At 27.4% G+C, this 24040-nt stretch overlaps 1 protein-coding gene across 5 annotated transcripts in view; it reads right to left on the reverse strand.

Moving 5' to 3' along the window:
• LOC123272952 (protein gustavus) overlaps positions 1-24040 on the reverse strand; it is a 156044-nt gene that overhangs the window by 41218 nt on the left and 90786 nt on the right. Inside the window, exons 1-3 of one of the 5 annotated variants that reach the window (XM_044739992.1) lie at positions 21380-21855; positions 21218-21305; positions 13178-13213 (exon numbers count right to left, since the gene is read on the reverse strand). The exons of 1 other annotated variant lie outside the window; for it this stretch is intronic. In XM_044739992.1, the coding sequence (XP_044595927.1) occupies positions 13178-13213; positions 21218-21252 (71 nt within the window). In that variant the 5' untranslated portion in view covers positions 21253-21305; positions 21380-21855. 3 more of the 5 variants (XM_044739994.1, XM_044739990.1, XM_044739993.1) reach the window with 3 other exon arrangements.

Here is a 24040-nt window from a genome sequence, read left to right on the forward strand (position 1 = left end):
GTTAAAGCAACAATTTACTTTGTTTGCAATAAGAATAGCAAGGCTACGGGGAATTTACTTTGTTCCCAAGTCACATAGCCGGATTATGTGCGACAACGAGTCGAGTCAAGCTAATGTAATGTATGGAGTAAGGTCCAACCTACCGCTAAGGACTGGAACTTACAACTGAGGAATGAGAATGCCATAAAAAATAAAAAGAGAAAGAAAAAACAACTAAAAGTTGAGTGTATGGGTATACTATACCCTTGCTGGTGGAAAGAAAGCTGACGAGAAACACGCATGTGAACACGTGCAACGGACGTGCGGGTGCTTTCGATAGGCCGTGTGTGTATGTGTGTGTGCGTGGGCACGCAAGCAAATGGATCCTATCCCTTTTTTCTTTACCATTTATGTTGTGTTACGAACCACCCGATAAACATTGGTCTTCTCGAATATTTATTTTATTAATAAAATATGTTAACCGTTTTGTAAAAGTTGTTCAACAGCTAAATTAGGTAGAAATATGTCTTATGTCTTTGTTGCGGATTACAGAAAAAAATTCACAATAAAAGTTGGATAAAAAGTTTTCATGTAAGCGCAACTTTTCATGCATTTAGTATTAGCACAGTATTTATGGCTATAGTTTTAGGTATAGTTAGACTTATAACTACAGTCGTAAATAATTTATGATATAATGTAAGCTTTTGTAAGTTGACGGAGTTTAATGGTATCATTAGTTATTTTGACAAAAGTACATGAAACTTTTCTTAGATTGATAGACACTTGGCTGGTGCTAATTTAATTGTTATTAATTAATCTGTTTAGTCGTTTAATTACCGCCCGAGAAAGCGCTGAGTGGTTAATTGCTTCTGCTTCTGTTCGAACTAGCAGTAATATAATGGAGGAAAAGAAGAATAAACTATTGTTGGTAATTAGTCTGATGCAATTAAAAATTTTAAGGATATTTTGCTGCTAATAAGCTTGAATGAGCTTATTTAGAGAATTTCTGTTGTAAGGGAAATAGGATTAGGAGTTGTTCGAAGTGTTTCTGAGTGCGAAATCCATCAAAGAGAATCCTTTTTGATGGATTAGGATTTTTTAAGGGACTTTTCTATTAGAGTTTTAATTTTTTTTTTTTAAATAAAAAATTGTTTGTACACGGAAAGAAAATTGAAGGAATTTTTACTATTTTATTATCGTAATTTTTACTAAATAAAATTGTAACGGTGGATTATACTCATTTAGTAATTTTTACAATCAACTATTGTAAATTTTATCCAACAAACAAGACTAGCAAGAGACTCAAAAAGTCGAATACTATAGAGCAAATTATACAATATGTGTTTGTAAACTTGACAATTCAACTATTGTAAAAATTCACAGTCAGTTTTTTTTAAAGAAATTTTAGAGAAGGAGAGAGGCAGGAGGTTGGACTAATTGGTACCTGTACAGTAACCGAAAAAAGGAATCGGAATATTTATCCTATCCGGGAATCGAACCCAGAACTACTCTTTACTGGCAGCCAGAGAGTCTCCCTCTACGTTATTCGAGGTACACTAAAATCCATGTCCTTTCACATAAACTCGGAGCCTACACGGAAAAAAGTAAACTGTAATAAATAACAGTCGATTTATAATAAGTAATGATCAACTGCTAAAAATTACCATTTCAAACAGTAAAATCGTGATTTTACTATTCACTTTATAATATTTACCATTTAAACGTTACAATTTACTCTTTACATGGAAGAAAATACTATTCCAAACAGTAATATTCGCTATGTAAATGTCTAAAATGTTAAAGTATAATAATTAAGAATTCAGACTTTAAAATTTATCATTTCGTACCTAAAAAATGATGTTATGATTTGTAAAAAGTATAAAATAAAGTTAGTAAATTTCTAATACAAGCAACGTCAATATTTGCAAAGTAAAATGGTAAATTTTAAACGCAACGCTAAAAATCAAATTGTAATTATTGACTTGCTTGGACTGGTAAAATGTATATTTTAAAAGTATAATTTTTACTGTTTCAAATGTTGAATTCTCCCACACGGAAAGAACAATAACCCACTGTACATCCTCGTATAGTATACTCCGTGGCATTTGTAGTGAAAAAAAATTTCAGACTATAGTCAATATCCTTCAAAGTATACTAAATTATTTTTGGACTGTACTCAGTGAAGTCTCCGATTTAATCGATTAATTTTTCTGGTTATATCGCGTAAAACTTGACGGGATATAATCTGAAAAATTATTTCGTGTAAATTAAATTATACTCGGTTGAAATTTGGATTATGCCCACGGTGACTCCGCCATTTTTTTTTTCTAGGGCCTGCGCGTAAAGTGCTGTTTATAATTTGTGAATTATAGTCAATCAGCATATTGGACATAAATTAAAATATAATCAGTGAATTATATGAGTGTGTGACTATTTATATATTTTGATATGTAAAAATATTTTTTTCTTAGCCTAACATTTTTAAGTTCGAAGAGTCTAAGAAAAGAAAAAAAATCTTTTAACCCCAAATTATCGGAAAAATTGTGCTTTAATGCTCCTTAAATGTTTTTGATGTATGTAATAATTATTTAAAACAATATTTGAATAACCTAATATTTAAAATACATAATAGATATGATAATGCTAAGTGCGCAGGCGCTAGAAAAAAAATTGGCGGAGTCACCGTGGGCATAATCCAAATTTCAACAGAGTATAATTTAATTTACACGAAATAATTTTTCAGATTATATCCCATGAAGTTTTACGCGATATAACCAGAAAAATTAATCGATTAAATCGGAGACTTCACTGAGTACAGTCCAAAAATAATTTAGTATACTTTGAAGGATATTGACTATAGTCTGAAATTTTTTTTCACTACAAATACCACGGAGTATACTATACGAGGATGTACTGTGGGTTATTGTTCTTTCCGTGCAGAGTGAGACCCCTTTCTCTTTCATCTAAGTTCCCCTTCTCCTCATAAGATCGACTATATATTGAAATGGCAATTTTTACTGTTTGAAACTGTAATTTTTTAAGATGAAAGAGTCGTTATTTACTATAGTGACAGCTATTAATCACTTATTTTGAATATTAAATTATAAATTTTGGCTTTTATTCTTTTTACATTAAGTTCTGTAATATTTATATTTTTGCCACCCCGATGTCCGCTTTACTGTTTGAAACTATAAAAATTAACCGGAATCCGAGTGAATATTACAGTTTACTTTTTTCCGTGTAGCGCTGTGCACGGCCATCATTCACACTAATTGAGAAACATTCCAATTCAGCTATTGTAAAATTTGTTATAGTTTTGTTGGAAAGATACAGAGGCAGCACTGGAAATTTTAATCTCTTACTTTTTACAATAGTAAGTTGAAAAATTTCATGAATAAATTGTAAATATTCTTCTAAAATATTTGGCAATCAATAGTAATGAAAGTATAATTCAGTTTTACAATAGTTGTATCGTAAATTTTCCCAGAATTTTTTTTCCGTGTATAAAAAATCAAGATAAAATTTGTGATTTTTTTAAGCTATTAAATTATTTTGATGATTTTCATGACAAAAGGATCGTTTAATAAATAATTTAAAGAGCGTAATAACCAAGTAAACTGTTTTCTTTTGTAAAATTTATAAATTTTCCTGTGACTATAGATGGAGGATGTTAAAATAGCACAAAACAAAATAGAATATATAAAGCTAAAGAGTTTTCCTTAGTGAAGTCTCTTTAAAGCAGCTTTAGATCTTTCTTTGCTATCAGATATCTAATAGCGGCAATTGTCCAAGACAAATGACGCGATTGCCTTTGTGCAAGAACAAGAACAGTTTATATTATCTCCACCATCTTTCGAGCGCCTTAAGCTCTTATACTTTATTCCATAAATGCTTCTTTGCTACACATTATTTATAGCATAAAAATAGAAATAACAATAAGAATAATAAAAGTTTTTGTTAAAACGATTGGCATCGGGGGCTCTGACCGACGCCGGCTCTACGCAAGACGACTTTTCAACTCATATACGAATACTTTTATATTTCGGCCTCATACTCATACTTGTGTTGTTATATTAACTTATATTCTATACTCTACGGGTAATGTTCCGTCATACCATCATGATTCATTATTAAGGCCTTCCCTTCACTAGTGTAATGTACTCTAATAAATAAAACAACGTCCTGAGTAGTCACTTCTATGCTTTAGACTTGTACTTAATTCCTCTTATTTATCAGACTCGCTTTAAACACTAATTAATTGCTCAACGAGGCTCCATAGTAACAGTCGAAGCTTTTTATGTCAATTTTGACGCGGTGGTCTTGGGTTCGAATCCTACTTAGGTCATTTTTTATAATTTATAAAATTAAATCAGAAATTGTTAAAATTGACTATTTATTATTAAAAAATTATTATCATATTTTTTTTTATCTTCAAAAAAAAAAAAATTTCGTACTCTGTAAATTAATATCTTAAAAATGTCAATAAAAAATTTATTCTCCAAATCCTAACATAAAAAACGAAAATAAAAATTTTTTTTTGTTTTTATACACAGAAAAAAAATTTCTTGTCTGGAGAACAAAATTCTTGGCTCAAGAAAATTTTCGGGTGCCTGAAGGAAGACCGAAGTTGTGTTGGCCGAAGTAAAAATTTTTCTTGAAATTCTATTCTTGGTGGAAGTAATTTTTTCTTAATTCAAATTATCATAAATACTTGATACAATAAATTTTTATATTTGATCAAGATTTTTAAATACTTTAGGGAAGCAGCGCCACCTACTTCAGCTGAGAAAAAAATTTTCTCACCTTGAGAAAATTTTTCTCTTGAATATTTGATACCCATTTTATATTATTTTAGCGTGCAATTATAGATATTGAATGAAAAAAAATGATTCAATATTATTTGATCTTTCCATTTGACATGTTAATCAATAAAAATATTGAAGAAAATTTACTTTTATTTTTATATTTAATTTTTTGGAACAAGAGAGAAATTTTCTCAAGACAAAAAAATTTACTTCTATCAAGAATTAAATTTTTTGGAACAAGAGGCTGAATTTTCTCAAAACAAGAAGATTTTCTTGACTTAAATAAATTTTCTTAGATCAAGATACGTATTTTTTAAAGCAAGAGAATTAATTTTGTTGGAATAAGTGAAATTTCTTGTCAAAAAAAATTTTTTTTTCGCTCAAGAAAATAATTAGGAAGAAAAATATTTCCTTGGCTCAAGTGAACCTTTTTTTCTATGTAATTAAAGTAATTAATTTAAGAAAAGTTAATAACTTATTATTTTTTATTTTTTATGTTGGGATTCATCAATGGGATTTAAAAATAAAATAATTTTTATCAAAATTTGATTTAAAGTTTTTAAAGTAAAATTTTTCGAAAAAAATAATCAATATTGTGGATCAAAAGTGAACCTTATTTTCTGTGCAGAAATGGTCGAAATTGACTATTTTTTATTAAAAACATCATGACATTTTTTTTTATCTATAAAAAATAAGAATTCTGTGAATTAATATCTTAAAAATGTCAATAAAAATTTTATTTTCCAAATTTCAACATAAAAATGTCAATAAAAATTTTTCGGTTTTTATATTAAAAAAAAAAAAAAAAAAAAAAAAAAACGTTAAAGCCCGTATTATTGAATAATTTTCTACATGTTAAATATTTAACCCGAAATAAAAATTTCACCACCGAGTATTTGTTTACACTATCAATATAAACAGTCTTACACAAATAGGTCAGCGAGTGGGCAAAATAAACGTACTGATAGCGTCTGGTAGCCGTCAAACACACACCATACGTAACATATAATACATTATTACCGAAAGATTGCGAAAACGGTCTCATCCAAAGTAAAAGCGTGAGTGTTTTTAAATATTGTCGAAATAAAACGTTTTCACTTATTATAACATATCGTAAGTTTGACTCGTAACACGTGTATCGCCTCCACCAATTTTCTCATTCTTATTTAACATTACCATGTACCCACACAATACACACAATACGTAACGTAATGTAAGTTGACATTTAATGTAGGTCAGCGACTTTCTATCGGCGGATTATAAAACAAATTAACTCGTTTAATTAAGGATATATTAATATAAATATCGATAGAAATGCGGGCAGGGTTCTATTCTGCTGAGAGATTGCAAATTAAATGTTACAAGTTTAAAGTTATAGATTAGATTAGACGTCAGCTACATGTTATACTCGTTATGTACGGCCTGAGAGCACTATGAGCACTAACATTGATGCAGAGGCTGTTTAAACTATGCTCTAGTTATACCGCGTGTAGAGTAGAGTCAAGTAGAAGTCTATATCTTCATCCACATCCTCATCTACAGAGGCATGTAGAGTGTAGAGGATGATGGTGCTTGATGTTAGTTATAATGAACTCGTGGGCGGATTTTGGAGGTTAGGCGAAGGATAGTCAACTCCCGGGAGTGTCCGGGCTTAGCTGTATTGAGGAAGTTGTTCCGATTAAATGCCAGCCGTAATGCTGTGTACGGTTTATGTGTACTCTCCTCTGCCAGTCTATCCACTGTGTGTTGCATGTACTCTCCGGCTAGACCATGTATTTATGGATCGAGGACATCCAAGTGGATACTAGACTGTAACGCATCACGTCGAGGACCCAATTAGGACTCGTTAGCCCGGGAAGTATCCGCCCAAAAACGCTCGACTTTTAATCAAATTCCGCAGGAAATTTGTTTCCCAGGACTCTAGGAATTCTGTAATTAACGTCCGAGTTTTTTTTTCCTGGCGAATTTGAAGGATTTTTAGCGGTTTTCGGGGAAATTGCGATCTGTACAGATGGAGCTTTGTACGGATGTACGCAGAAAAAAAGCTTCACTTGAGCCAAGAAAATTTTCAGCTCAGAAAATTATGATATTTAATTTTTTTATGTAATTTTATTTTTTAATAACTAAGTTCTAAATTTTTTAAAAGTTTATAAGGTAAAGTACCCAGTACTTGAACACTTGTAAAAATGGGACCAGTACTTGAACAGACTTTTCGAATTGTTATAATACAAAATCTGTAAATTTATTATGAGCAATATACGCATATAATTATTAAATGATACAGTAATTGATTTCTGTAAGTTTTTTCAATTATAAATCAAAACAATTATATTATTATTAATTTAAAAGTTGACATGTCGAGAACCACCGATAGATACTATTTTTTTCATGAAAAAAGTACTAAATCGTAAACCAAACAATCAGTAAAAAAAAACGATATATCATCATTTTAAGTAAAAAAAAAATTGTACCATCTAATGAAATAGTCTTTTCTAAATAACTTATATTTTTTGCAAAGACATAAACTAGAATTTTCATATTAAATTTTAGCGTTCAACTATACCTCCAAATTTTCAAAGCGGTACCCAGAACTTGAACAGGCTGGGACCGTATAATTTTAACAGCACTGTAACCTCTAATAGGTTTATAGACTAGTGATTAGCATTGTGATTTGTATTAATTACTGCAATTAAAATAAGTTTTATGACTAAAAATTAGTGTAGTTAAAAATTATTGAACGTTTTGAATTGAGTTTTTTTAATTTATAATTGAAAACTTGCTTTGTCATCCATAAAAATGTAGTTAAAAAATTAAATATAAATATTTCTTATTTTTAAATGAACATATTAAATATTCACAGTATTATTTTTAACATTATTCAATAATATGTTATAATTCTTTTGATATTTCAATAAAATGTTGAAAATTTTTGGTGTGCCTATTGCCATTTATTTTATTAGTTCAACTACTGCTCCCAGAGTGTTCAACTACTGCGGCTTGTCAAAATTGATTGTTCAACTACTACTCCTTTCATAGTCTATTTTAAAAACGTTGTCAAAATATAAATAATTAATTATCTGCGTTATTTTGCTCTTCAATTAATTCAAAATTGTTTATATTTTCATAAAAATCACTAATTTGAACTAATAATTACATCTTTATATATTAAAAGTAGGGTCAAATAAGTTTTACTTTGAAACCTGTTCAACTACTGGTTACTTTACCTTAATTGAAAACAAAATTATTATTATTTATTTGTTTAACTATATATAGGGCCCTTTCTGAGCTACCTCCAAAAAATTCAGCTCTTAATTCCTTCATAATAATCATAATATAAATTAAAAAATGAACAAACTGTACACGGAAAGAACAATAACCCACTGTACATCCTCGTATAGTATACCCCGTGGTATTTGTAGTGAAAAAAAATTTCAGACTATAGTCAATATCCTTCAAAGTATACTAAATTATTTTTGGACTGTACTCAGTGAAGTCTCCGATTTAATCGATTAATTTTTCTGGTTATATCGCGTAAAACTTCACGGGATATAATCTGAAAAATTATTCCGTGTAAATTAAATTATACTCGGTTGAAATTTGGATTATGCCCACGGTGACTCCGCCATTTTTTTTTTCTAGGGCCTGCGCGTAAAGTGCTGTTTATAATTTGTGAATTATAGTCAATCAGCATATTGGACATTAATTAAAATATAATCAGTGAATTATATGAGTGTGTGACTATTTATATATTTTGATATGTAAAAATATTTTTTTCTTAGCCTAACATTTTTAAGTTCGAAGAGTCTAAGAAAAGAAAAAAAAATCTTTTAACCCCAAATTTTCGGAAAAATTGTGCTTTAATGCTCCTTAAATGTTTTTGATGTATGTAAAAATTATTTAAAACAATATTTGACTAACCTAATATTTAAAATACATAATAGATATGATAATGTTGTGCGCAGGCGCTAGAAAAAAAATTGGCGGAGTCACCGTGGGCATAATCCAAATTTTAACAGAGTATAATTTAATTTACACGAAATAATTTTTCAGATTATATCCCATGAAGTTTTACGCGATATAACCAGAAAAATTAATCGATTGAATCGGAAACCACTGTGTACAGTCCAAAAATAATTTAGTATACTTTGAAGGATATTGACTATAGTCTGAAATTTTTTTTCACTACAAATACCACGGAGTATACTATACGAGGATGTACAGTGGGTTATTGTTCTTTCCGTGCAGAGTGAGACCCCTTTCTCTTTCATCTAAGTTCCCCTTCTCCTCATAAGATCGACTATATATTGAAATGGCAATTTTTACTGTTTGAAACTGTAATTTTTTAAATTTTGGCTTTTATACTTTTTTCATTAAGTTCTGTAATATTTATATTTTTGCCACCCCGATGTCCGCTTTACTGTTTGAAACTATAAAAATTAACCGGAATCCGAGTGAATATTACAGTTTACTTTTTTCCGTGTAGCGCTGTGCACGGCCATCATTCACACTAATTGAGAAACATTCCAATTCAGCTATTGTAAAATTTGTTATAGTTTTGTTGGAAAGATACAGAGGCAGCACTGGAAATTTTAATCTTTTACTTTTTACAATAGTAAGTTGAAAAATTTCATGAATAAATCGTAAATATTCTTCTAAAATATTTGACAATTAATAGTAATGAAAGTATAATTCAGTTTTACAATAGTTGTATCGTAAATTTTCCCAGAAATTTTTTTCCGTGTATAAAAAATCAAGATAAAAATTATGATTTTTTTAAGCTATTAAATTATTTTGATGATTTTCATGACAAAAGGATCGTTTAATAAATAATTTAAAGAGCGTAATAACCAAGTAAACTGTTTTCTGTAATATTTGAATAACCTAATATTTAAAATACATAATAGATATGATAATGCTGTGCGCAGGCGCTAGAAAAAAAATTGGCGGAGTCACCGTGGGCATAATCCAAATTTCAACAGAGTATAATTTAATTTACACGAAATAATTTTTCAGATTATATCCCGTGAAGTTTTACGCGATATAACCAGAAAAATTAATCGATTAAATCGGAGACTTCACTGAGTACAGTCCAAAAATAATTTAGTGTACTTTGAAGGATATTGACTATAGTCTGAAATTTTTTTTCACTACAAATACCACGGAGTATACTATACGAGGATGTACAGTGGGTTATTGTTCTTTCCGTGTAGAGAATGAAAATAGGTTCTTAATCGAAAGTTTTGTCTCTGTTCCGATTCAGGTAACTTTTGAAATACTTTTTAAAAGAAATTATAACCAGTATACAGTGAGTTACATTTCAATAGAATATGACGTAAACTATCGGATTCTTTGGGAAGAAATGCAGGAGTCACGTCCATTATTAGATATCGGGAATACGTTTCTCTGAGATGGTTTTAGTTAGTTTGTTTGAGGAACTTTGAAATTTCATAGCTGAGACTGAGGGAAAGAGTGTCGGGTTCGGGTTCGGCGTCGGTTCACTCAAAAGAACTAAACCCGTACCAGATGAAAGGACTGGCATACAGCGAAAGATCGTAGAGGTGCCACGAGTAGGACGAGTCAAGGGATAAAAAGTTTGAGAAAGGCAACTAAGTTTTCTGGCATCCGGCCGTCCTTGAGGAACTTCCGAGTCGTACATCGGTTGCCAAATTGAAAGACGTCTTTCACTCTTACATTTATACTTTTATTCGACTTTATTATAACTTTCATACCTAACTATTACTTCTTTTCAATTTTTTTTTCTTACTATTTTTACCGAGACTGTGAATTTTATTGCCTAATAGCTTTTTTGTCCGCGAATTAAAAGGAAAAAAAAATAATACGATGTAAGCAGAACGGCTAGTACCTGCCTTTCGAGGTTCGTCAAGCATCGACGCTTCTTCTCTATCTCTTGTTTCCTCTCTTCACATTAGAAACGGTTTCTTCCTGTTACATTTAACTGCTTACACATAAACATTTTTCTTCCAACTTTAATTTATTTATTCCCTCAAAAAATTCAAATAATAATAAAATAAATAAAATCATTAAATTAAGTCCTGATTTTTTGAAAATCCACTCAGAGCACTCTCCCAAAGGTCCCCACAAAAAATCAAGCCAATAGCTTCTAAAGTTTCCAAGTTACAGTCCTTCCATACACAGAAAGAAGAAAAATTTCTTAGTATTTAAAATAAAATTGCATCAATAATTTTTTTTATTTTTACAAGTAGTATTTTTTTGATAAATTATTTCTATAATAATTTGTTTATTAATAAATTCTAAAAATGGCTGTATAGAAGTTACACAGAAAGAAAAATTTCTCATCTGGAGAACAAAATTCTTGGCTCAAGAAAATTTTCGGGTGCCTGAAAGAAGACCAAAGTTGTGTTGGTCGAAGTAAAAATTTTTATTGAAATTCTATTCTTGTGGAAGTAATTTTTTCTTAATTCAAATTATCATAAATACATGATACAATAAATTTTCATATTTGATCAAGATTTTTAGATACTTTAGGGAAGCAGCGCCACCTACTTCAGCTGAGAAAAAAATTTTCTCACCTTGAGAAAATTTTTCTCTTGAATATTTGATACCCATTTTATATTATTTTAGCGTGCAATTATACATATTGAATGAAAAAAAATGATTCAATATTATTTGATCTTCCCATTAAACATGTTAATCAATAAAAATATTAATAAAAATTTACTTCTATCTTCATATTTAATTTTTTGGAGCAAGAGAGAAATTTTTTCAAGACAAGAAAATTTACTTCTATCAAGAATTAAATTTTTTGGAACAAGAGGCTGAATTTTCTCAAAACAAGAAGATTTTCTTGACTTAAATAAATTTTCTCGGATCAAGATACGCATTTCTTAAAACAAGAGAATTAATTTTGTTGGAATAAGTGAAATTTCTTGTCAAAAAAAAAATTTTTTTTCGCTCAAGAAAATAATTAGGAAGAAAAATATTTTCTTGGCTCAAGTGAACCTTTTTGTCTATGCCCAGAAAGAAAAATTTCTTGTCTAGAGAAAAAAATTCTTGGCTCAAGAAAATTTTCGGGTACCTGAAGGAAGACCGAAGTTGTGTTGGCCGAAGAAAAAATTTTTCTTAAAATTCTATTCTTGACGGAAGTAATTTTTTCTTAATTCAAATTATCATAAATGCTTGATACAATAAATTTTCATATTTGATCAAGATTCTTAGATACTTTAGGGAAGCAGCGCCACCTACTTCAGCTGAGAAAAAAATTTTCTCACCTTGAGAAAATTTTTCTCTTGAATATTTGATACCCATTTTATATTATTTTAGCGTGCAATTATACATATTGAATGAAAAAAAATGATTCAATATTATTTGATCTTCCCATTTGACATGTTAATCAATAAAAATATTACTGAAAATTTACTTCTATCTTTATATTTAATTTTTTGGAGCAAGAGAGAAATTTTCTCAAGACAAAAAAATTTACTTCTATCAAGAACTAAATTTTTTGGAACAAGAGGCTGAGTTTTCTCAAAACAACAAGACTTTCTTGACTTAAATAAATTTTCTTGGATCAAAATACGTATTTCTTAAAGCAAGAGAATTAATTTTGTTGGAATAAGTGAAATTTCTTGTCAAAAAAATTTTTTTTCGCTCAAGAAAATAATTAGGAAGAAAAATATTTTTTTGGCTCAAGTGCATCTTTCTTTCTGCGTACGAATGTCGAATTTCTCGGTGACTTTAGCGCTAATTAAAAGCGGAAAAATTTTTTTCTTGTCAAGTCAAATCTTTTGAATGCAATGAAAGGTCTTGTGAATCATTCCCACTCGCTGAATCACTGTAAATATAATAAAAAAGCAAATATGCGATAAGAACGAAGGAAATGTTATGTTTAATGTAAGATCTTGAAGTGAATGAAAACAGCTGGTTGAATGACGAGGACGGAGATCGCGGTCGCGGTGAGTGGTCGCGGGGGCGAGCTGATGAAAGAGACGCGGTTTGTGTGGGTCACGACACGCTTGCGCAGACTGTTCTTTGCTTTTTTTGTGTGAGAGTGTTTGGAGAAGAGAAAAGAAGATAACTAACAGAGTGTCGAATCGAATAAGAGAGATGCAAGGCTATTTCCATTTGCAAATAAACCGTTGGCCCACCCACACCTCCGACAACGGTGTACTATTTTTACTGAGCGATAAGTAAAGAGGCTTGCGAGTGTTACACACATCTATAAGCACGTGTTCCAAATTCGTTTCTGTACCACTTTTCTCTCCATATTCATTTTAGCGGTTGCGCAAATCATATCAAAGGCTAATTATTTTAGAAAAAAAAACTTTTTTTTTTTTTTCACGTGCTCATATTAATTAAGAATTAAAAAAATGTAAATAATTATATTGCGCGGTTATTTAAAAAGTTATTGATACCTCGTGTCTTCATTTTTGCTCGTGATACGGCTCAGCCTGAAAGAAAAAAACGACAGGCGTCAGTACACGATTTTAGATGAAATTCTATCGCGGAATATTTTTATATGATTGCTATTAATTAATTTATAAAATTTTAAGTGACAAAAATTTTTAAGCCAGTAAAAAGTCATAATAAATATACGATGATAAAATAATTTTATAGCTACACAGAAAGAAAAATTTTTTGATTGGAGAACAGAATTCTTGGCGCAAGAAAATTTTCGGGTGCCTGAAGGAAGACGAAAGTTGTGTTGGTCGAAGTAAAAATTTTTCTTGAAATTCTATTCTTGGTGAAAGTAATTTTTTCTTAATTCAAATTATCATAAATACTTGATACAATAAATTTTTATATTTGATCAAGATTTTTAGATACTTTAGGGAAGCAGCGCCACCTACTTCAGCTGAGAAAAAAATTTTCTCACCTTGAGAAAATTTTTCTCTTGAATATTTGATACCCATTTTATATTATTTTAGCGTGCAATTATACATATTGAATGAAAAAAAATGATGAAATATTATTTGATCTTCCCATTTGACATGTTAATCAATAAAAATATAAATAAAAACTTACTTCTATCTTTATATTTAATTTTTTGGAGCAAGAGAGAAATTTTCTCAAGACAAGAAAATTTACTTTTATCAAAAACTAAATTTTTTAGAGCAAGAGGCTGAATTTTCTTAAAACAAGATTTTCTTGACTTAAATAAATTTTCTTGGATCAAGATACGTATTTCTTAAAGCAAGAGAATTAATTTTGTTGGAATAAGTGAAATTTCTTGTGTCAAAAAAAAATTTTTTTTTCACTCAAGAAAATAATCAGGAAGAAAAATATTTTCTTGGCTCAAATGAACCTTTTTTTCTGTATTGCCCCATGAAAAAAAAAAAATATATTTTAAATATATTGAAAATCTATAAATAATGTATGAATATATATAAATTATGTATAGTAAATATATTTTTAATAACTAACTTTTGGCCGATTTTCATATATATTTTATATATTTCAAATATATTTTAGATATATTCAAAATAGATTTTTTTTTGTATTTTTAGCTATGTATTTTTTATGTATTTTAAAATATATTTAAAATATATATGAAAATCGGCCAAAAGTTAGTTATTAAAAATATATTTACTATACATATTTTTTATAGATTTTTAATATATTTAAAATATATTTTTTCTTCATGGAGGTAATAATAATTATACGATGACAAAATAATTTTATAGCTAATAGTGATTGTTATTAGTATAATATTAATGATAATAACAATAATAATAATAATAATAATAATAATAGCTTCAAACAGAGTGATCAGATTCCGCAAATTATCAACTATAGATCTAACGAGCAAATTGTACAATATTATATATTTATATAGAGGTACTGATTGCAGTGAATAGTAAACAGTAAGCGAGCAACAAACTAAAACTAAAACGATCATTAACGTATCGGTTATCTCCCCTTTATCTTAACAGCAATCGCACTCGTATAAGCACAAAGTTAACTGCTAAACATATACATTAAGATTTCTATGTACTAGTTACTATATTTACTATTCACTATTTACTCCATATACCGGGAAAATTACAGATGATGAGTTTGTTCCCTACTTCTCGAGTGGATAATGGGTAATAGGAGTACTACCACCTACACCGCTCTCTGCTAGTGTTAATTACCCAAGCGAGTATTTTACTCAGTAACTTTATTTCGAATCCTTGTCGCTTGTCTTTGCATTCGCCTCTACCTTCGCCAATGACTTATCTAAACTCCTCCATCGTTAGTTTTATTACACAATTTTAACACACACTTTATTTCACAATTTAACAGTACAAGTTTCGTTTCTGCCGAAAGATACATTCGGTACGGAATATTTTGTACGGTGGTGACCTTCTAACACCTCAAATACTTTCTAATAAATCCCAGTAACATTTTGTTTCGCAAAATTCTTCGATATAATAATGAACAAGTTTTTTTAGAGATTTTATCGTGAATTAATTATTATTATTTTTATTGTTAACGAATTTTTATATTAATAATTATAAACTTAGATTATATAATTTTATAGATCATGAAATTCTTTTTAAAATGAGTACTCACGGATCTATACTAATTGAAGAATATCAATCCGCGAAAAACCGCGAAAAAAAATTTTTAAATAATTTTTTTTTTCAATATTTTTGTGTTTTACTTTTATAGAATTAATTAAAAAAAAATTGTAGATAAATTTTTATAAATAATAATAATAATAATAATAATAATAACCTTGACTTAAAAATGAATGATAATTATTATTAAAAAAAAAAACTTTAGATTTTCGGAATAATTCCTTAAAAAATAATTAAAGAGTCACGACTGTTGAAGATGCAAGTAAAGACTAACATAAAGTGAGACTACTAATATATGTAGTCTTATTACTTCTTCGTATGCTTACTGCTTACTATTACGGTACATGCACACGTGCAACACGTGCGTGTAAGCATAAAAGGAAATTCACATGCACGCTCCTCTATCTGCATTTATACATACATATCCATATCCCTATCCATACCCATATATATATATTATTCACCGATGAGTAAGGCCAGCACACGCTTTGAACGCTTGGCTCAATTTTTATTTAAAAATAATAAAGCTTTAGTTATTATGTAGGAACAATTACTGCCTTTGAAGCTTATTTTTACACTTTTAAAATTTATTATGTTGCTATATACTCCCTTAGTTATTATACAAAGTCACTATTGTTAGCTTCAATAATAATAATTATTATTGTTGGACATATTAGCTATTATATTTCGAATAAAAAAAAATATAAAAAATTTAGCAGAAATAATAATAATAATTTTTAAATTAATGTTAGTATTTTTATTAAAATTTTTTTATTCGAAATTATAATATGTTTTTAAAATTTATTATCTATATTGTTAAGAGAATAAACAAAATTTTGTGACCAGTGTATTTATATGATAAAATGGTTTTTTATGGTTAAATTTGGTATCATTGGAAAAATCTTGACTACATTCGAAAATGCTTTATCTCTAGATACATAATTAAGAAATGACCTTGTATCTCGTGAACTATTGATATTTTCAAAGATATAAGCTCATCCCGATGTTACACTCATCAAGACCTTTCATTTAAGTACCCACATCAATTTTTTATATATTTATGTGTATTATATATGTATATATGAAAAATATATCAAAAATGCATGTGGGTACTCAAATGAAAGCTCTTGAAGAGTGTAACATCGGCATGAGAGTATATATTGAAAAATGTCTATAATTAAAAAAAGACCACGTATCTTGTGAACTATTGACATTTTCAAAAATATAAGCTCATCCCGCTGTTACACTCATCAAGACCTTTCATTTAAGTACCCACATCAATTTTTCATATATTTATATATTTCATAAATACCATATATATAAAATATATAAAAAATGCCATGTGGGTACTTAAATGAAAGGTCTCGATGAGTATAACATCAAAATGAGTTTATATTTTAAAAAATGTCAATAATTAAGAAATGACCTTGTATCTTGTGAACTATTGACATTTTTAAAGATATAAGCTCATCCCGATGTTACACTCATCGAAACCTTTCATTTGAGTACCCACATCAATTTTTCATATATATATATATATATATATATATATATATATATATATATATATATATATATATATATATATATATATATATATATATATATATATATATATATATATATATATGAAAAATATATCAAAATATGCATGTGGGTACTCAAATGAAAGCTCTTGATGAGTGTACCATCGGAATGAGTTTATATCTTAAAAAATGTGAATAATTAAGAAATGACCTTTTATCTTGTGAACTATTGATATTTTTTAAGATATAAGCTCACCCTGACATTACACTCATCGAGACCTTTCATTTGAGTACCTACATCATTTTTTCATATATATATATATATATATATATATATATATATTATATATTATATATTATATATGTACATATGAAAAATATATCAAAAATGCATGTAGGTACTCAAATGAAAGCTCTTGATAAATGTAACATCGGGATGAGCTTATATCTTTAAAAATGCCAACAGTTAAAAGAGTACAGTGCAATTTAACAAAAGTCATTATTTAATAAAGCAAAATTTTATTTATTTATAGTTCACAAGTCACGGCAGTCACATAGTGACTGCAAGGTTGCAAGTTATTATCATCATTATTATTTAAGTGTTTTTGATTAAAATTTTCAACTTGATGATAATAACAATAACAATAACAATAATAATTTACGAATAATAGTGCAATTTGACTGGTAATTATTATTAAAAAAATAAAAATAAAAACTTGTTTAAAATTGAATTAATTAAAAGAATCAAGGTCTTGTGAATGCAACAAAATCTCGAAGACATCCATGGTAATGCCCATAATTATATACCGTTGGATTGCACAATAACTCGAATGGAACACGTTGAACGAAGAAGGCGACTGCAGGCTGCACTCACTAGAGTAAAGTACAAGTAAGCAAACTGTACGGGAGGTTACTCTGCAAAAAGTATCCCGTGGACTTGATCCACTATTCAAGTGAATAAATGATGTCAAGTGAAAGCGAACGCGCTTGTTATAATCACATTCAAAGTTATACTCATTGCGATATATGCTCCTTAATGTATGTATACACATATATTACATACTACACGATGTAATGCCCGATAACTATCGACATACACTTTTCTCTTCTCTTTACTTACACCACTAAAATTTATTATTTTAATAAATTTTATAAATTAATATCAGCTCAACACTTGGGTTTCATTTTTCTCAACATCATCTTCAGTATTATATTTTTAACATCAATTATTTTTCCCTTACACGACAAAATTATTTTAAAAATTATCTAATGGAGATAATAAAACAGAGCTTCTTGGTATTATAAATTTGATCTGAAAGTTATCAGAAGATTATAAGCAGCATTAAAACCCGATCTCATCTTAACTTATTCAATTTAAAAAAAGTAAAGTATTAAAAAAAATGTATATTATCTTTTATAGAAACATAAAACTCCCTCTAATATTACACAGTGTCATTAAAAAGATAATTTTTAATTAGCTTTGTAGCAGTTCTGCTATTTAATTAAATTCAGAGTATTTTTATTATTGTTATTAAATAAAGTTAAGTATTAAAAAAGAATATATAATTGAATTCAAAAGAATTGCGATTCAAATTTCAAACTCAAAAGTCTGTTTGATACTTTTATTTTTTCAGGATGAGAAATTCAATCGATAAATAATAAAACGCTGCAATTCAGATAAATTAATACTTTTTTTCGCGTTATAATTAACAGATTTTTTAACAGAGCGCTGCTCTCGTCCCGGAAAGAGAAAATCGAGCAATTGGAAATAAAAATTGAAAAGCTCAAAGGAATTGAACAAATGATGTGTCCATTGTCTATCGATCGATAAAAGCTCTATCGGGTGTAACGATACTCTGCTTTTAAAGTCGCGTAACTACAGATAATAACAATAATAATAATAATAATAATAATAATAAATGAAGTATAAAACTCCAGACATTTGACGGCTTTTTATTGTGACTACAATCGAAGAGACATTTTTTTTTAATACTCGGAAAACTTTTGTCAGAATTTATTTTATTTTTATTTATAAATATTCAATTTATTTATACGAATTAAAAATTAAAAAAAAATTTTATAATTTAAATAAAAATTTTCAAGTTAGTTTTTAAATAAATTTACGATAATATTCATATTTATAAAATACACTTGGATGATTAAATTTCAAATCGCAATTTCGTGTTTTATCATTTTTTAAAGAAAAGCATTAAGCATGTAATTACCTCGCTTTGTTCTTTATTACAGATAAATTTTTTTTTTGTATTGCTTTATGCAATTATTTTTTTAAAGAGTATTAAATATTTTAAGGTTGGACGAAACACGTGTCTATTTTAGGGTTAGGTTATGAGTATTAAGTTAACGCTCAGTTAACACATTTTTCGATTATTAATTTGTAAAAATTATTTTTGATTAAATTTACATAATAAATTTTGGATAATTGTAAAGTAGAACAATTTTATTTGTGGAAATATTTTTATAGTAGATTTTTTTTAAATAATAAATTTATATTGGCGATTTTTTTTAATGGAATGATTAATGTATTTTGAGTTTTTGTTAAAAAAAAATATAACTTTTTATACAAATTTTAGAATTTTAAAGAAAAAAAATTTCTTTTTAAAAACCTTGAAGTAAATAAAAAAAAAGTGTACGGGGACAAATGTCATTAAAAAATAAAATCAACAAATATTTTTATCATTCTTGATAATAAAATAAATATCACATGTAAAAATTTTTATAATTTATCAATTTTTTAAAAATTGAATTTCAAATTTTTTTTTATAAAAATTTAACTTTTTTTTTTAATTTAATTTTTTTATGAAAATTAAATTAGCCGACATTTAAAAATTTTTATAATTCATTATATTGAAAAATAATTTTTAAAAATTTTTTTATAAAAATTTAACTTTTTTATAGAAATTTAATTTTTATGAAAATTAAATTAGCCGACATTTAAAAATTTTTAGAATTCATTGCATTGAAAAATAATTTTTAAAAAATTAAAATGAAAATTTTCACATGTAGAAAATTTTAAAAATTATACATGGAGTTTTTAAAAAATAGTAATAATTCTATTATTTAATTAATAAAAAATCAAAAATTTCTGAGTGTCGGCTAATTTAATTTTTTTATAAAAATTAAATTAGCTGACATTTCAAAATTTTTATAATTTATTTTGTTGAAAAATAATTAAAAAAACATTAAAATAAATATTTTTACATGTAGAAAATTAAAAAGATTATACGTGGAATTGTTAAAAAATAATTTCAATTCTATTATTTAATCAATAAAAAAATCATAAATTTTTCAGTGTCGGCTTTTAATTATTTAATTAATTTTCATTTAATTTTTTTACAAAAATTTAATTTTTTTCATAAAAAATTTGCTTCATAAAATTAATATAAATAAAAATAAAACTTTTAATTTTATTAAATATATAATCTAACCTATAAATTCTTTAATAAAAATAATTTCCGAATTATCAGAAAAAAAAACCCTGAATCACTCTTGACAAGCCCGAACAATTGATGACAAAAGCTAATTCCGAATTTCCATCTCCATGACTAACTAACCCGACAATTTCAGACAAATTAAAATTTAATCTCCTTAAGAGCGGTTTATAGTTGATTTTCAAACGTGTTTTTCTCATGTATGTGATAAAATTTCGAAAAAAAAACGCTTCGCTCTTCGATAGATAATTAAATTATCTATCGAAGAGCGAAGCGCTTTTTTGGAAAATTTTCATTTATTTATGCACAAAATGCGTTTTAAGATTCCATTTGTTGTACAAGTATGACAGAGATACTTTCGTTTGTCCAATAGAGGGCGAGAGAGAGGAAAAATGTAAACCCTTCTTAAATTCTCCACTCTCAATAATTAATTGCCATCACCACATTACTCATCCGTCCTTGAAAATGCTCGAAGAATTTTTATCATCCAAACACAAATAAAAAAAATTGAAAATTCCTCGAACAGACGTCATATCGAACGCAAACCAAACAAAACAATATCGGAATCCACAATCCATACACACGTGTTTATTTTCGGCAGTAAACATCCGATTAAACAACATAATAATCGCTCTCCAGTTACTCAAACGTTAACTCACTTACATCCAGAAAACAGTCGTATCATATTATTGAGCTATAGCATCCATTGATATCACAGCTTTGAAATCGGAGCCACGCCACGCCATAATGGCGCTTAGTTTCCGCGGGAAATTTAAAATTTCAAAAAGGTTAACCTCAAATTTTCGGTAAAATTCACCACGTGTCCGTGTATTTCCAAAATAAGTCCTTAAATAAATACCTAAAGCATGAAAACAACAATTATAAATAAAAATAATAATATAATTGTGTAAACTTACGTCCGGCGCGCTTTAACAGACCACTCTGACATCATTATAAAACGACGTATCCAAGAATTGCGTCAAACCACACAAACGTATCACGTTTCTTAAATAAAAATAATTTTAATAATAATAATATATATCTTGAGTGTGAATAATCAATATTAATATTGCACTCACGGACACAAATAAAATAAAACTTATTTATTAAAAAACAACCAATCAACACACTTTAAATAATAATAATATTAATTCAACTGAGAAAAGCTCTTCCTTAATGTAGGCGGTTTTTGGCGCAAGCGTCACTCGAACAATTTGTCCGGGACGCTCAGCAGTAAATCGTCCACGAGACATAAAACGTAAAATATAACTTTCCAAACATTAACACAAATATTCAGTCCAATTTTTGACCCAAGTTTCGAGAGGGGATAGTAATAGGGCTTGTAATTTTTTAAAACTTCACAAAACTTCGCTATAGTGCGCGTAACTAATTTAATAAAATTAGAGGTTATATTTGCACACACTATTTTAATTTATTAATAATATCATTGTAATTATTATTAATTTAAATAATTTTAATAATGTTCTAGGTTAATTGTTTTAATTAACGGGAAAAAAAAGAGTCGCGAAGCTGCCACGATGACGGCCCAGCGAAGACTAAAATTGAACGCGCCGAAGCTGACGCGCATGCCAACTGGTGGGGGAACATTGCATGCGCTCGCTCTCAAGGAAATAGTGGGGACAGAAGGGGAAGTACAGTCACGGCTTTTGAAGTACCGGTGCCCTTACCCTAGAAGTTCAAAAATTTTTCATCATTTTTGGAGAGTGGTGAGTAATTTTTTGATTTTTTTTCGGGTTTTATTAAAATTTTTTAAATAGGGAAATTTTTGAATTAAAGTTGAGAAATATTAAATTCAGAGTGTAGAATTTAGGACGGAGATAAAAGGGAGGACGAGCTCCCGAGGGCTTTAACTCTGGATGGGAAATATATTTCTGGGAACGGGAGCAGGCAGCGCCCTAAAAGGGCGATACTGATTGTACGGAGGGTCACGGTTGTTAAAGGGACGGTAAGTGCGATGGACTTGATGGGGATATGGATAGGAATGGCGATGGAAATGGGAATGGAGAGTGAAGGGCAAGGGGCTCAATCCTGCAAGGCTGTAGGGTGAAAGGGAGGTTATAGACCTATGGATACCCATATACAATATACGGTATACAATGTACAATATATACAATATATACAATATATACAATATACTGTGTCCTTGTATGTGTACTTTGTAGTATAAGAGGTATATGTATACAGAGAGGAATTAATATGAGAAATTAAAGCGATCGATGAACTTTTTTTCGAGGCTATTTCAAGGCTCCATTCCATGGGAGTACCTCGCTTTTTACAGACGGGAATATTTTTGGTTGGGTGGAGGTATGAAAGTTTTTAGGAATTAATATTGATGATTTTTTTTTCTTTTTTTAATTAATTATTGAATTGATTAGTTTTTAATTTAAATTAAGCTTTGGAAATTTTTAGCATTTTCTTTAATATTAAAATTTTATTTTATTTTAATATTTTTATTTAAGATTTTAATGTAGAAATAATTAAAATTAAACATTTTTTTTTTAATAAATTATTAAACTAGTATCTAAAAAAATTAATCTAAAACTGAGAATAAATATTGGAAACTTTTATTTTTATTTTTGATAAAAAAATTATGATGAATTTAAAAATTTTTTACTCTTTTTTCTATTTTAAATTTTATTTTAAATAGTTAAATATTTTTATTTAAGATTTTAATGGAAAATTAAACATTTTTTTTTGCAATAAATAAATTATTAAAATAGTATCTAAAAAATTTTATCTAAAACTGAGACTAAACATTGGAAATTTTTATTAATATTTTTTAATAAAAAAATTATGATTAATCTTAAAATTTTTTACACTTTTTTCTATCTAAAATTTTATTTTAAAAATAATAAAAATTATTTATTATTTAGATTTTTTTAAAAGTAAATTTATTAAATTGATTACTCTAAAATTTAAATTAAGCTTTGGAAATTTTGAGCATTTTTTTTAATAGTGAAATTTTATTTTAAATAGATAAAAATTTTTTTTTGTTATTTTAATGTAAAAATAATTAAAATTTAACATTTTTTTTTGTAAAAAATAAATTATTAAACTGGTATCTAAAAATAATTAAAAAACTGAGACTAAACATTGGAAATTTTTATTGTTATTTTTTAATAAAAAAATTATGATTAATTTAAAAATTTTTTACACTTTTTACTATTTAAAATTTTATTCTTAAAATAATAAAAATTATTTATTATTTAGATTTTTTGAAGAGTAAATTTATTGGATTAATTACTCTGAAATTTAAATTAAGTTTCGAAATTTTGAGCATTTTTTTTAATATTAAAATTTTATTTTAAATAGATAAATATTTTTATTAAAGATTTTAATGTAGAAATAATTAAAATTTAACATTTTTTTTAAAATAAATTTTTAAACAAGTATCTAAAAAAATTATGATCAATATTAAAATTTTTTACACTTTTTTCTATTTAAAATTCTATTTTTAAAATAAAATAATTATTATTCAGATTTTTTGAAGAATAAATTTATTGAATAGATATTTAAAAAGATTTATCTGAATTTGAAAGTAAGTATTTCAAAAAAACATTGTTTATTTAAAAAAAAAAAAATTGCTGATAAATTTTATTTTAATAAATGAATATTTTTTTTTCAATTTAAATATTGAAATGATTAAGATTATTGATAACTTTTTTTTTATTAATAACAGTTAAATTATTGAAACTACATTTGGAAAAAATTAAAATAAT

This window comes from Cotesia glomerata, linkage group LG10 (assembly GCF_020080835.1).
Source record: "Cotesia glomerata isolate CgM1 linkage group LG10, MPM_Cglom_v2.3, whole genome shotgun sequence".
NCBI classification, from domain to species: Eukaryota; Metazoa; Arthropoda; class Insecta; order Hymenoptera; family Braconidae; genus Cotesia; species Cotesia glomerata.